The sequence below is a fragment of the Ambystoma mexicanum genome, chromosome 7p (genome assembly GCF_040938575.1).
Source record: "Ambystoma mexicanum isolate Mex_15411 chromosome 7p, UKY_AmexF1_1, whole genome shotgun sequence".
Lineage (NCBI taxonomy): Eukaryota > Metazoa > Chordata > Amphibia > Caudata > Ambystomatidae > Ambystoma > Ambystoma mexicanum.
In genome coordinates this window covers 874,555,910-874,571,962 of record NC_090939.1, presented here as the reverse complement: position 1 = coordinate 874,571,962, position 16,053 = coordinate 874,555,910, and the positions used below count along the sequence as shown (strand labels likewise).

At 46.7% G+C, this 16,053-nt stretch overlaps 1 protein-coding gene across 7 annotated transcripts in view; it reads right to left on the bottom strand.

The window, feature by feature from the left end:
- The window catches only part of BCLAF3 (BCLAF1 and THRAP3 family member 3), an 856,420-nt gene that overhangs the window by 396,789 nt on the left and 443,578 nt on the right, over positions 1-16,053 (bottom strand). For 6 of the 7 annotated variants that reach the window (XM_069637097.1, XM_069637096.1, XM_069637103.1 and 3 more), the window contains one exon: positions 11,764-11,870. In XM_069637097.1, the coding sequence (XP_069493198.1) occupies positions 11,764-11,870 (107 nt within the window). Of the gene's footprint in view, positions 1-11,763; positions 11,871-12,001; positions 13,168-16,053 lie in introns of those variants that run through there. The other variant, XM_069637104.1, reaches the window with a different exon arrangement.

The window sequence follows — 16,053 nt, the reverse complement described above, 5'->3', positions numbered from 1 at the left end:
CCTTCTTTCCCTCAGAGGCGGAGGACCGGGGACTTGAAAAAGATCTCCCCCTACCCCCCTTTTTGTTGTTTGCACCGGTTCTGAGACTGCGAGCTGTCCGGCTGCCTGGATCTGCGTTCCTGGAAGCCGCAGATCCCTCCATATGTACGACCCTTCTCAGAGCGTTGCTGAGATTGGGTGTACAATTTGGCCGTGGTCTTTGTAAGAATGGATAAAGACTTTGCAGTTTGTGAGCTGTTTTTTTTCCAGCTCTTCGTCCGTGGAGGAGTGGAAGATCGGCAGCCCCGCCCTACCGCCTCTCCCCTTCAACGGTAGATCTAGAATGTGCTCCTGGACATCAGGGTTGAATTTTGTTGCCCGGAGCCAGGCTGTTCTCATTCATGGCAATGCAGATGGCACGGCCTGAGCTATCGATATGCGCCACTGTGGATTCCATGAGGTCATGCGCCACGAGCTTGGCTTCCGCTAGACCCGCCTTAAAGTGCGATTGGCATTGGGTGGGGAGTTCCGGGAGGAAGTCTGCAATTTCCCGCCATAACCGTTGGTTGGCGGCAGCCAGCATGGCATCTGCGTTGGCCCGACACAGGTGCAAGGAACCGTTGGAGTAGATCTTCTTGCTGTAGGCCTCCAAGATCATCTCCTTCTTGCCTAGAAGTGCCGCAGAGGAGGCGGCTGAGGACAACTGAGCCTTGGAGTAAAGTGATGCCGCAGCGATCGAGGAGTGTGGCTGAGGATGGGTGGAGAGCAAGGGTGTATCCCCCTCCATCTGCCTGTACATGGCGTCCAGGCGTCGGTTGACCGGCTGGAATAAGTGGGGCTTGAGCCAACCCTTCTTGGCCAGGGAGACTACATCGGTTTGCAGTGGAATCCCTGTGTTGGTAGAGGGACGCCTTGTGAGGACTTTAGCCAGAATCCCCTCTGCCAGTTGTTCGACCTCAGGTTGGGGGAGGCCCAGGTACTGCGCCAGGCCAGAAAGATGTTCAAGGCCCGGGCTGAGGATGGTGTGCCCAGATCATCCTCCTCATCCGTATTCTGCGGATCTGGAGGACCTTATGGAGGAGGCGGGGTAGATGGCGCCGGAAGCTGGGGTACAGGGACCGCAGCAGGAGGAGGAGGAATTGGCTGTGGGGGTGGCTGCACTGGGGCCTGGGGCCCGATGAAGGCGTCTGGTGCCTCTAACATGGCGGGGAGGACTTCCCTGACTGTGTCCTTGATGATAACCCACATCTGAGGAGACCTCATGAGGCTGAGAAACTTCTCGGAGAGCACCTCCTCGCTGGCCCAAGAGGTGGCAGGGAGTACCGACGGGGAAGCAGGGGTCTGCTGGAGCTGCTGCGTACCCTGTCCATATGGACGCACAGGAAAGTTGCCATACGCAAATTAAGGGTAGACTGTAGGCCAAGTACCTTGTTGAGACCAGTCCCACCTTGACACTCGTTCTTCGCCGAATGGCGTCGGACAGGTGCCCCTTTCTGGTGCAGCAGCCATTTTGTCGAGCTGCCTGCCACATGTTGCCAAGCCTGCTGGGCACAGCCTCATCCAAGACTCTTGCGTGTGGATCACGAGGCCTACCTGCCCCTTGGGTCTCAGCCCGGTAGGTGTGGCACCCTCGACCTGAAGGTCGGTGGAGCTGCGTTTAGGCGCCTCAGACTTATTGCCTGTATATTGCCGGTGTTAGGGCGTAGCCCCTCAACCATTGTGCAGGTAAAAGGGCATAGCCCCTCGAATGTAGACACGGTACAAGAAACATCCAGTCCCTCGACACTGCATCCGGGAGGATCCGAGGACCCCTCGACCCAAAGGCCGGTAGTTGTAGCTGCCTCTGTGCAAGTGCTGGTAGAAGGACCTGGCCGGTCCCTCCTGCGCGGGAGTGTCCCTGCGAAGGAGTCTCCCTTGAAGGGTGCGCTGGAATATATCGGCCCTACTTTGGGCCTGGTTCGATACTTCACAAAGTTCTTGAGATCTTCTGGAGGCAACCTCTGGAAGAGCTCCCTTACACCTGGCTAATCTGTTCTTCAGCGCCTTCAAGGACAGCGAGTCACACGCCGAACATGACTGCCAACTGTGACAGGGCCAAGGCAACGTAGGCAGAGGGTGTGGCGGTGTGAAGTTGGGAAGAGCCTGTTGCAGGATGGACAACTGCTGAACCCTGTAGAAGGCGACATGCACCGGGGGGGAGTGTGCCACCCGAGGACTGAGTACCTGAATGATAGAAAAGATCAAAAAGACGAAGTATCCACGCGTGGAAATACATGGCCAAAGCCAGGAGCGCTGGTGAATTCGGCCCGTTCCCGTCGACGGGGAAAAGGGGACAGCGGTGTGGCGCCGGAGGGCAGAGTCAGGGCAGCGCATGCTCCCTGGGCCGCGCCCCCTGCCCGCCTGTAAATTTAAAGAGTTGAATACTAACCCTGAATCTAAAAAGTGGAGCATTTAATCTAGAATGTGTGAAGGAGTACATTCTATGGGGTTTGTTTTGACTGGCACCAAATTACAAATCCCCACTTCGAAATAACTGTCTGGTTTTTGTGCCTCCTTGAGGATATCCACACACCGCTGTGGTAGATTAAGGTGTCCGAACTCTGACTTCAGGAACCATGCTGCCAAGTTCATTGTGAGGTTGCGGGTGCACTGTTCCCCGTGTTGGGTTAACAGGTTGGTTTGGCACAGAAGTTGATGGGATTGCACATCGCCAGTTTGCACAGATGTAGATTCCACAGTTGTCTTGCCCACATGGGAGCAACTAGTAGGAGTGTCATCTGTTCTATGTCCATCTTATTCATTATAATAATCATTAATGGAGTCGGGGAAAAGTGTAAGCAAATTTCCCTGACCAGTTCATCCATAGGGCGTTCCCCTTGGAGTCTGGCTGGGGGAACCTGGACGCAAGTTGGGCATTGCTTGTTTTTTCCTATAGCGAATAAGTCTATTGTGGGATAACCCGACTGAGGGAAGATGTGGTCTACGACGCTGGAGTCTAGTTGACACTCGTGCTCCTCTGGTAGGGGATCTCTGCTCAGAGAGTCAGCTACACTGTTGCGTACCCCTGGAACGTGCTGGCAGGATAGGGCTATCCCCCATCTGAGTGCCCATTTCCAAATTTTCTGCGCCAACTTGGACAGACTTGGAGAGTGTGCCCTCCTGTTTGATGTAGAAAATCGCAGTTGTGCTGTCCGTTAGAATTTTAACTGACTGGTTTGTCAGCTGCACTTCATATGCTCGAAGCTCTTTGAATACTGCTAGTAGTTCCAGCAGGTTGATATGGTTCTGTGCCGTGATGAGAGTCCACAGACCATGTACTGTGTTGTGAAGGTATTGAGCCCCCCACACAGCGTGATGAGTCTGTTGTGATAATCGCTTGTGGTGCCGGCTCGTGGAAAGGTTTTCCCCCTTAACAGATTTTCTCTCGACCACCAGCATAGATTTTGAACTAGTGTTGGCGAAACGACCACTAGATCATCCCACTGACCACTTGCCTGAGACCACTGTTTTACCAACCACTCCTGCATTGGTTGCATGCGCAGACGTGCATGTGGGACTAGATATATGCACAATGCCATCATGCCTAGCAAACGCATTGCTTGCGTACGCTTATTTGGACCGGCTTGATACTGGGGTATTTGCCGAAGCATGTAATGCACTCTTCCCATGGATGGAAAAGCTAAGCCTGTTCTCATCTCTAATACAGTTCCTAGGAACTGTTTTGTTGTGTTTGGTACAAGACGAATTGTTCTAGCTTATTGAGAAGCCCAATTGAAAAAGATGTATGGTTCTTTGCGTGTTTTGTCTGCAAAGATGGGGTATTTCTCCTGTGATCAGCCAGTCATCCAGGTAGGGGTACACCGATTGCCTCCCTGCGCAGGTGTATAGCCACCACCGCCAGTACCTTGGTGAATACCCTTTGAGATGAAGCTCTTACGAAGGTTAGCAACTTGAATTGGTAGTGCTGGTTTGCTGCTTTGAACCGCAAGACTTTTCTGTGCTCTGGGAGCATTGACATCTGAAAATAGGTGTCATGATGCCTACCCCCGGGGACCCAGACCAAGTCCAGCAACCCCGGAAGCAGGCATCAAGTTATCCCAAGCAAGCCCAACAACCCCTGCTAGGGGCTACTTGGGTCCAGTCCTGGCGCCTATGGCGCCAGGCTCATAGATTAAAACTTACCTGATGCAGACCATGCTGCAAACATACCTGATGCAGACCATGCTGCAAGAGCTCCAAGCCAAAAGAGGCTTGGAAGGGACTACTTTACTTAGGGACTATTTTTTTACTTGGGCGGGGCTGGGAAGGAATACTTATCTGGGACTACTTTGGAAGCTATTTAAACCACGCCCGAAGAACAGCACACGCTTCGCGTTATTCTGCATCCAGCAGTGTAACACTCACTGTGCCTGCAAGTCAGCATCCAGCCTTCTGCCACGCCCACCTCGAGTTTGGAGCTCCTAGAAAAACGGAGAAAGCGCCTTCGAGCTGGAAGAAAAGTTATGTGCATCGCCTCGCCAGCTGCAGCGCCGCGCTGAACTCACCAGCCTTCGCAGCATCTTTTTCACATTTCACTGCATCCTCCTGCATGTTCCCGCCACACTCCGGCACCTAAGGAGAAGACAAGAACAGCAAAGTGAGCCAAGGGAATACACAGAGGAATATTAGTTACCCCCCATAGACTTACCTGATTTTACGTGCCTTGAAACACCTGTGTATAGGCGCGTTACAAATGCCATATCATATACCACCGGGGGTATGATTCCTCTTCACGGGTCGGCGCAGCTTCCACTGCATCTTCACAGAACCCTGGCCCCTAAGGGGAAACAAAAGGACTAACAAGGGGAATCCTCCTCACCACAATAGACTGACCTGATTTTACCGCCGGAGGTATTATTCCCCGAGACTTCATACTTTCTCTCAGCGCCTGAATAAGGGAGAAAGCAACAGGTTACATATTGACATTATTTTATCGAACTGTGTTGGAAAATACAAATCCTTATCAGAATACTACCAGTTGCCACGAGGAACTCTTCACTAGGGTCAAGCTGCAAACTGGAAGGAATTGGACAAGAGTGAAAGTCAGGCATTTGAACTCTTACGAACTTCATACTTACGGCGTCTTGCCGGGAATCTCGGAGTCAATATTGTTCTGAAACTCACCAATTCCTTCAAGCCAGTGAAGCAACTGGTTATCAACGTGCCCCTGCGCTCAATGCAGGATGGAGAGCTCATCTTGTCAAACCATCAGAAGAATATTCCTACGGGCCAAGCAAACGAAGTTAGGTGGGCCAGTCCAGTCTCATCTCGCCCCTACGCGTCACATTGGTGGAGACCGCAGCTGTCCAGTTCTGATCAACGCCCCTGTGGGAGCCAGGTGAGCGCAACAATAGGTATCTTTCATATCCAATGTTGCCATGTAATCACCCCCATGTTAGCGGGGGAATTACCTCTTGTAGCATTGTCATGGGGAAACCCTTGTGGCTTTACATAAGTGTTTGCAGGGTGTAAGTCTAATACTGTGCGCATAGTTGGATCTTTCTTTGGCACAAGGAAGTAAGTTGAATAAATACCCTTGTTTACCTCGTTGGATGGCACAATCTCAATGGTGTCTTTGAGGAGGCACGCGCCGACTTCTACCAGGACGAGTTATTCTTCCTTTGTGGTTTTCCTTTGGCACATGGGGTGGCGGTTCGATGGTTTTTCCTGGAGCTCCACACAATAACCTCCCGTTACTGTAGATAACACCCACTTGTCAGTTGTTATTCCATCCCATGCATGGGTGAAGTGTGAAATCCGGCCCCCTACTGGGGAGGCATGGGAGGGGACCTGTAGAGGGCAGTCATCGTTTGGGAGGCGTTCATCCACCTCTAGATGTGGAGGATCTCCACCAGCCTCAGGATCTGCGTTGACCTCTTGGATAACCCTTGTACGCTTGACCCTGGTTGTTGCATGATGAATTTTGATTTTGTCCGTATCCGGACCCTCTTTGGGAACTTTGGCAGTGAAAACGGCGAACATTGTTCCCGGCCTTTGGCCAAGTTGTTTGTTAGTCAGTTGCCCAAGGGATTTGAGGCCATCGTATTCCTCTCAGGCTGATTTGAGAGCATCCTCTACCTCGTTGCCAAAGAGTACAGTTGGTTCCACTGGCATGTTGAGTAACGTTGCCTGGGTCTCAAGCTTGAGGCCAGACTGGCAAAACCAAGCATGGCGCTTGAGAATGGTTCCTTCTGCAATAATATAGCCCACACAGGTAAGGTCATGAAGGAAGTAGATGGAAGTGGAGGCCAGATGTGAAAGGGACTGAGTACCGGACAAGCCCAGATCAGGACAGAGGTGCAGAAATGCTCCCACACCCCCATCTGGGGAGATTACGCAAACCCAGCGCCTCACTTTGAGACAGAAATGCCAACTAACCAATCCACTAACAATTTACCCCTCTGCATACCCCTCTCAAACTCCAAACCAAACACAACCACAAACCTACAGCCCAATAAACCGCACGAACTTCAATACATTGCAACAACAAAACAAAAACAGACTCACAACAGTACGCAACGACTACTGGCCGCCAACACCACAGGCCCAGCCAACGGACTCACAGGGCTGAGGCCACCAACAGCACATCCCTGCTCTCCTGCACCTTTTTAGGTTCCTCCCACTAACTCACTCTCCCTTTTTCCCCTATTACATAGCCGCCAGGGGACCACTCCGGTGGCAATAGTGTGCGGTACAAATGTCCTTTAACATTATCTGCAGCGTCGAGGTTGTTCTTCAGCAAGCTGCTGGCAGTGGCTTTGCCCTCTGCTGCTACTAGAGCAAGTTTTGATTTTAATGGCTCTGGAGCAGAGTCGATGAGGCCGTAATCATGTCCCATTTATGGCAGTCATAGCTCGCCAACAGTGTGGAAATGAAGTTGCAACTTTCCTCCCCATCGTATAGAGCTTCTTGCTCTCAGTGTATGGGGGAGCTTCTAAAGAGGCTAGTGGTGTACCTGCCCTATTCTGAGTCGTTGTGACAACTAGCGAATGCGGCTTAAGCTGTCCCTCGATATAAAAAGGATCAGATGGCGCCGGGTAGAATAGTTTTTCTATCCGTGGGTTTACTGCTCTAGTCCGATTGGGTGTTTCCGGTGAAGGGTGGATTCTTCTCTGTACCGACTTCAAGATGGGATGAACTGGGCTTTTTTGTCTCTCAGGATATCTTCGAAAAAATATTTGTCTTGCTGAGTCTCCTGTGTTTGAATACCGAAGCGCTCAGCTGCTTTGATTAATAAGTCATTGAATAAGGGCTGAATATCTACTGGAGGGACTGGGGAATCTTGTTGAATTGGAGAAGACATACACTTTTGCATCATCATTAACATCAGAGCATTGATATTCCTCATGATCCCCTTCAGTGTCTGTATGGATATCATAAAGGTCAGCAGAGGTGCAAGACCTTTTTGCCTGGGATGAAGACAGTAGTTGAGAAGTGAAAGGCAGGGGCAGAGAGCTTGAAGTCCGAGTAGTAGGAGGTGTGATTTCAAAATGTTCTATTGCCCGAGGGTTTTTTTCCAAAGAAATTTGCAAAAAAATAATTCTGGACTTCACCCTATCTATGTCCTCTGCTGCCAATAGGGCCGAGCTGGGGATGACCCCAGGGTAGGGTATGGCAGGGACTTGGGGTGTAGGAGTGGGTAGGCCTTGATTTTTTAAGGCCTCACTTAAGGAAACCTCTCCTTCCTTTGGGACAGTTACAAATTCTTTTGAAGGGGTAGAACTGTCATTATGAGCCTTGTCTTTGTTCTTATGAGACTTGTCTCTAGGATCAGAGCTTTTTGAAGAAGATTTATTTGAATTAGTAGGCTTAAAAAGTCCTTCTGGGACATGTTTCTTAATCAGGTGCGATAACTCTGTTTTTGGACTTCACAGCCGGTTTTGACGCAATATGTTGAATTTCGGCATTGGAAGGGACCACCCCCTCATCTGTCAATGTTCGGTCGAAGTTTTATGGGCGGCGTCCTTTGTTTTACAGGGCCTGTCATTGGGCAACCAGGCCCTCAAGTGCCCAGGGAATCTACTGATCTCCCCTAGACACCAAATCTGGGCGTTTGGTTGGCGTCTCAACGCGTCGCCTCAGGGTCTGTGCTTCGTGTGGGAAGAGGAAGTGCTCTTGCCGCCGGGTGTCCACACAACAGTGCCGCCGGCCTGTCTTCCAGGGTCGGGACTTGCACTTGGGAACTTGGATGTTCCGTCGCCGTCCGGAAAGACAGACGCTGCCTTCGCTGGAGGCTCCCTCCATGTCCATGGTGGCCTCGGCCTGCATGGAGTGATGGGCCCAGAGTTTGGTTCTGCGATCTCCAAGGGTCTTAGGTTTAAAGAGCTTGCAAGCTTGCCAGTGCCCTTAGTCGTGGTCACGGTTCAGACACAGGTTGCACACTGTCAATACTCCATTTTTTTATGACATGTGGGGCAGAATTTAAAGGGCGTCTTATCCATGTCTGGGGAAAGGCAGCTGGGCGATAAAGGGAAAGGGTGGGAAAATGCATTGTACTCTCCCTACTGTATGGGCCTGGACCCGGTGGGCCTTCCAAGGCCGAAGGGATCCGTCGAAACTTGACTTCGTCCGATGGCATTGTCTTGTCTTTTCCACCACATCGATGAATATGACGCTGTCGGAAAGGAAAAGGACAGAAAGAGTTAAGTATATTTAAATTTTCATGAGCAAATGGCGTCAGCCAAAATTGAACTCTGAGAAGCGACCGCTCACGATGGCGGAAAAAAAACAATCTGAGGTCCCTAGACGGGTGAAGGACCATGGGTACAGTGGACATCACACTAGGGATAGTATTACTGGCACGCCCCGTCGACGTACCTTCGAGTTTCAAAAATAAATACTCTGCAGCTTCCACTAGATGTCGGCCTATGCATAGCATGTGAATCTATGCAGATAAAAGAACCAGAAATAAATTATATATTTTTTTCCTGGTGCTTTTATCTGCATAGATTCACATGCTATGCATAGGCCGACATTTACATCATATGTTATGTTAAAGGTGATTTATACTGCGCACTACCACCACCTGCATGGTCACGGTTTTCTGGCGGATCTGAAAGAGGGTAAGGTGGGGGTGTAAGTTAGTAGGACTGAGCGGGACAAAAGAACAAGAGAGCTCCGATATGCTGTTGGCAGCTTCAGTTTACACTGTTCACGGAGCTAAATTGTGTTTTTCGGATGATGGCCGTCATGTGCGGTTGTGTGAGACTATGGGCCTCATTACGACCCTGGCGGAGTGGGTTTACGCCAGCGGTATTCACGGCGGACCCGTCCGCCCCACTACGAGTTCCCGTAGCGCCATGGAGCGTTTTCCGCCTGGTTTTTCCGGGCGGAGAAATCCATGGCGCTACGGGACCTTGTTGTTAATTACGCCACCGTATTTTACGGTGGCGTAATTAACGCCTTCCCCACTCCCATTATACCCTATGGGGCAAAAATGGGGAAGGGTAAAATGGGGAATGGGGATTTACCGCCCCGCCAAGGTCGGAATGGGTCGGTAAATCCGCCAACCCCCATGGCGCTATCGGCAGCTTTCCGCCGTGCTCCATGGTGCATTTGGCGCCACGATTTCCGCCAGGGTCGTAATGAGGCCCTATATGTAGTTTGTTTTGTTGCGGTGTAGAGAAGTGCATGCGGTTTGTTGTGCTTTAGGAGGTATGGTTTTGTTTAGTTCAAGTTTGAGAGGTGTATGGAGAGGGGCGAGTTTTTTTTAGTAGAGCTGGTTAGTGGCATCTCCATCTAGATGCGACGCATGCTAATCTCAACAATACCATCTAGTTTCGACGTATGCTAAACTCCACAATTCTGTTTAGATGTGACGCATGCTCCTCTTCACCTGTGCGAGGCTGGAGATTAAGTGGCCTGTACGGTGCCTAAGGGAAAAAGACCCTAGCTGGTGGAGACAATGGTATGCTGGGCCCAATCAGGGATTAGGGGGAAGGCAGGAAAGAAAGAAATAAAAAAACAAGGAAGGTTACATCCAAAAAGGGGCACAGGAGGGCAGGCGAAGGGGAGAGAGGCACCAAAGAAAAGGCAGCATTAACTGGGCAAAAGGAAAACAAAAAGGGGAAAAAAGGAAGAAGTACAAGAAAAAAAAAGGGGCCACAGACTGCATCTGTGCAGCCCATGTGAACAAAAACCGTTTTCAATTTACAATGGCAAACTGATAAAAATTCTGCATCAACCGTTAGATGTCAGTATACTCAAGATGTGAGCCAGCCCTCAGAAATCAATAACTAGCACAAACTCGCCACCACAGACACCATGCGGTCTCCTCTCACCCTCAACTAAAATTAGGCCCCACTTCTCTTCAGTTAATGGAATAACACACCACTTAGTATCTTCTTCACACATTCAGAACACCAGTGCCCAATGTTTACAGCATGTTAATCACAAAACCAAGTATGAATAGGCACAATACCCCCTCAAATGTACAAAATGTTAAATCCAGTTAGTCAAATAAACTGTAGTCGGGATTCTTACAAACCTCTAGAGCAACTTGGCTTCACTCAATGACACAGGACTGATTAGCTATCAAGCCTGCTACCATACTCCAATGTATGCTCCAACAACATCTACCCACGCCCCTTAACTGTAACATACCCTGTCTCAATTCCTGGCAAAGCTTTTTAGTGCACTACAAATGCTCACTGTGCACTTAGCTGGGGTTTCAATGTGTGTCAGACTGTTACATTTATTTATTGTATGTTATGTTTGTATAGCTTCTCTGAGCTCCGCAAACCATAGTATGAGCATAGATGGGAAATAAACTGCATTTCAAGAGAAGGGCATTACACTATACTATAGCTTTGCTATTACACACAAATTACAACTTTGGGTAGATAGGACTAATATGAGTAACGCATTTAAGAGTTTTGCCAGGTGTGATGTGGTGTGGTAACTCGGTGCATATTTAGTTGCCTGCATGGATCAAATTTGGGATGGGACTCATCCAACTGATATCTGGTTGATAATGCACTAAACGTGGAAGAGATTAAAGTGTATAAACAGGACTAATTCTACAGTTGAGCGCTCTCATTCAAATTACATGCACATTTGGTCAACACTAAACGTTTAGATACTGGGTGCATGCATACCTGGTAAACCCAAGCCCAATCTCACCATACAGGACAAAATATTTGCTAAACCCAGAAAACATGTCAAACTGCATGGTTTTACCACGCACACAATTGGGAAACCAAGAGCTGGAGGAAAAAATAAATAAATAAAAACAACAAATGGCACAAAGCCTGCAAGAGAAAGGCATTGCATATCCTAGCTAGCCCATTACCCCCACCCCTAGCCAATTAAGGACACACCAAATACTTCACCTCTATTTATCTTTCTCGTTTCAACAGCCAAGCAGGAGGCACATGTACTTTGTACCTTCTCCTTCTGGCACAAACCTTGTCACAAACAGCAATCGTGAGGTCTCTTCGAAGGCAGGGATGCTAATGTCTGAATAAGCACCTTTATTTTAGTTTGTACACAATTTATATGTGAATATTCAACCAGCATTCTAACCCAGAGTACACACGCGATTTGTACCGTTCACTTAATTGTGTATCACACTGCCAGCGACTCTGAACAAAAAAACATAAGTGTTCATGATCAGAAACAAAGTTTAAAGGTAGCAGGACCCAGCTTCAAATAGATGGTACTAAATCCATCAATGCTGAAAATTCAGAAAGGAAGGAAATATTTTAGGACAGCACTGGGAAAAGCAGTACGTGTGGGGAAAAGCACCTTTCAGGAGAAAATGCTTCCTCTTCTGCACTCAGCTGCCGATTTTTCCTCTTCCTCTCAAGGTTGTGTCGTAGATCATTTGGATCTTCAATAACTTTCACAATAGTCTGGGTAAAATGAAAATACAGGTCATACAGCAAGCACTTGGTTGCCAAGATTATCCACAACCAGTTATGAAGTAGCCCACAAAAAAACAGCAAGCGGCCTGCCCCTTACACCACGCGAGAAACGTCTGCAGTTCATTTTACAGTTTATATTTATTTACTTAAGGTTACTACAAACGTTATAAATGAGAAGATTGATGGCACCAACTGTCACATCTCAGAAAAGTTCAGTCTTCACAGGACATAATGAAAGACGGCAGAGTCTACATCAGACATTGTATTGTATTATCCAAACGTAAACATTGCCTAGATCTTCACATTCTTGTTGCATGTATGCTGATCCACATATTAACAATAGTCTGCTGTTATCTGGAGAAAAACCTTTGTGGCGGTGAGGTGTGGGAGGTGATGGGGAGCAGAGTGGGTGGGGAGGGTTTGCAGGCAAGCAGATGTGCACATTATTTACATTTTCTTTCCACCAGCCTACCCAACCATAGCTCATGAGGGGCACCTAACATTATAAAAGGTTTCGGAATGTCATAATTTGAAGAGTCTGCGGAAGTAGATGGTGGGAAAGCATTCTTTAAAATCTGGATACTAAGTGACATTTCTGTGAAAAGAGACCTGTACCCTATGAAATGTTAAATACAATACCAATCCACTTTTGAGTGAGAAAACACAGCTGGAACACAACGATCTTGAACAATGAAAAATGGAAAAACGCCAAAAGAAAAACGTAATCACATCTGTAGGGTAAAATACATCAAAAGTAAAGTGTCTCCAGCTCTAAAAGACATTAAGAAAAGACTAACAGCTACTTGCAGTTGACATACTCACTCCCAGCTCAAAACAGTAAAAAGAAAAGACAGTATGGAAGTAGCAAGGGGTATTTTTCAAATATGCAGAGGAAGATGGCAGGAAATCCCGCTTGCATTTTTCTCAGCTGCCAAAATAAACTATTTATAAAACACATAGGTGAGGCTAAAACTGTCTTGCTTTACTTTTTCTCGAACAAAAAAGTAACAAAAAAAAACAAACGTTTCCCTTTACAGGGCAAAGGTGGGGAAAACTCTTGCAACTGGGGGGATCCCCACCAATCAGATCATAGCATTAGCATAATTTAAAGTCCAGGCTTATGCAGTCTTCCCTCTTTTTAGTATCGGCCACACCAACAGGTATTCTTTAAAGGTGCAATCAATCCATAGGTGGACTTCAGCAACAGATTTGAAGTCTGGTTTCAGTTCATTAAACCGTACACGCCTCATTCATCTGGAGGATCATCACGCTCTGGTATCCCCAGCTGAAATGAAGTATAAAACAAGAAAACGTTAAATAAGATAAGGGTTTTGAGAGGAGGGATAATCCTCGCCTCCGTGCCTTTAATAAAATCAAGATTTAAAAACCACAATAGTTAGGGAAATCTGCATTTTATGGCAAGACTGGAGGCTTCAGATTATGCTAATTAAAAATATGGAAACACCAACTTTAGATACAAGCTTATTAGGTTTAAGATAAAAAGCCTTAAAATGCAGAGCCACCTGACCAACCACTCAGACTTTAACCGTGCTATTGCTTATGACGCTAGATAAGCAATAGTACTCCAAGTCCATTAAACCCAAAACAGAGACCTCACCCTGGCCTCACTGCAAAACCATGTCAGGGAGGATACGAGAGCGTAAATTCTCCAGAAAATTAATTCTCAAAGTTACAATAATCTCCTAGGAGCAGTGCAGGCCTTGAATACCTGAAGACATGCAAATACCAACATACTATGAAGACAAAGGATCAAAAACAGAGGCCAAGTGTGTTTCAGTGCAGCGTGTTAGAAAAGAATTTAAGAAATTACCCTAGGGCTAATAATGGCATTAACAAAAGTACAAAGACGGTATGAAAAGCCAACAATTCCAAATAATGTGAAGTTGGTGAAAGTATCCATCAAACTGTCAATTATGTCCACACACTTGGCAATGTCACACTGGCATTTAGTATCTGTGCATTTGCAGTGCAAAATAAAATCTATGAGCTGAGAAAATAAGTTTAATTGGCAAAAGGGGCGTGGTGTTGTCAACACCAGATATAAATCCTAAAAACAATGGATCTGCTTTGGTTTTCCATCTAAAATGCAAGAATTGTGCCCCATGTGTCCAGACCAACGGACATTTGGGGTGAATTGAGAGACGCGACGTGGCTAAAGCTGAAATGCAGGGACAACAATGGCACTTGGGTGGTGAAAGTGAAATTGAATTGCTGACTGTGCGTATGTACAGAGTACTCTATCGTACGTTTGTTTGCTGATCAACTGTAACTGTATGGTTATGTTATGCTGAACTTAAGTTTTTAAAAAAATGCAAGAATCTTAATTAAGGAAAATATGTGAAAGCCTTAGTTTCAACCAGCAGAAATCTGTAACCATCCAGACAGGAACAAGAGGCTTAACTAGATTGTGGAAAATGCCTGTTGGAAGTAGACTGACCAATTTGGGAAATTAACAAAATACAAACTCAAGAACTGGGCAATAGGTTTGCAGGACAAAATGCCATTATGAAGGAGACAAAAACGTTGCATCAATGCATCCTTCTCCATAGCCTATGGATTGGATCTACAAATGGAATCAAAATAATCAAGCAAGATACAAAAATGATCAATTGTCAAGGACCTGATCCACTTTATTTTTCAGGGAATGAAAACCGAAATTGTGCTTCCAATCCCTGATATTGGTGAACGATTTTGCTGAGAGCGTGTCCATTCTGAGGATGCAACATTAAATTCACACAAAAATGGCAAGCCTGCTTGAGGTTTCTGGCAATTTATACAAACATTTCTTCATGGACCACTGCCCATCCATCGATCTAGCGAACCATAAGATTCCCACAAACAGTGATTCAATTAGATCTGCTGTGCTGCCAAATGCAGCTTGCAATTCCCAAGAAGGAATAGGTTTGCGCCAGCAAAGTAATTTGGCTCTTGGGTTTTTCTACTGAGAAACATGCTCACAACAAGCCGGTCTTTCACAGAGATGAGACGTCTGCAACCTTTAAGAGATGTTAAAGAAAAGGAGGACTCCCAAAGTTCCCTTGGATGGACAGGAAAAACCAACTCACTAATCTGATTACGTTGATCACAGCAACAAATGGGGTTAGCTCAATGAACACCATCCAGATTTCTCAACCAGAAGAAGCTTCCATCCTCAGAAAGTCATGTCTATGATGAAGCCCAAGAATGTAACAAAGCAGCGATAGTGTAGGCGAAATGTATGTCGAGGTCATTTGCTATGGAATGCAGAGGACAAATAGAAGCTCAATCTAGTACCACATCCCAATTAGGCAAGCCACATTGCAACAGTAATGCCTGCTAAATGCAAGCCGTTAAAGTAGTTAGTTTTTTTTTTTTTAAACAGACTGCTTTGAAATTTAAAAAAAGGTTGTATTCTAGTTATTCATAATACACATTTGGCTGCTCATAGTTCCATTGAGAGTTTTCAGAAGCTTGATAATGCCACCTGGCACAAAGAAAGTTACTATAACCTCAAAAATATACCCTTCCCAGAAAAAATTAACTAGGAACAGACATTTTTAGATGGAATTGTTTGCACCAGCCAAACGCTTTGGAGTTTGCAAGGGCATGCCCTGTGTTAAGAAACGCCTGTATAAGATCATAAGCACTGAAATGCTTTAGACTTGCAGCATTTCTTCTTGCTTTTTTTTTTTAAATACTTGTAAAAGATAGCTTAGGAAGCCAGATAAGTGAAATATAACAGTTCTGTCATGATTTACAACAAAGAAAAACTAGTAGGATGAAGGTAGATTTTAATCCAGATAACACATAATCCAAGTATCTGATGCAACCTTTTGACAGTTGGAAAAAAAGACCATATTGTATAACTCACTCCCCGCACCCTCTCCCACCCCCCCAAAAAAAGGGGAAAGTGAGGGAAGTATTAGTTGCAAATAATTCAAGTTGGGCTCTGGCTGCTGAATCCCAACCTCTGCAAAAGCACAATCTCGAGAAGGGTAGATAAAATGGAATCCATTTGTATGTGATGGGAAATTAAACCTTGTGAAGCCAGGTGCACAACAAAAGCTCTACATAGAGTACATTTCCAGGCAGCTCTACACCGCACAGTCAACATCAAGACATTTGGTGGTGGATATTTTCCTGATACGTCTGTTACCAATCTAGTGAGGAA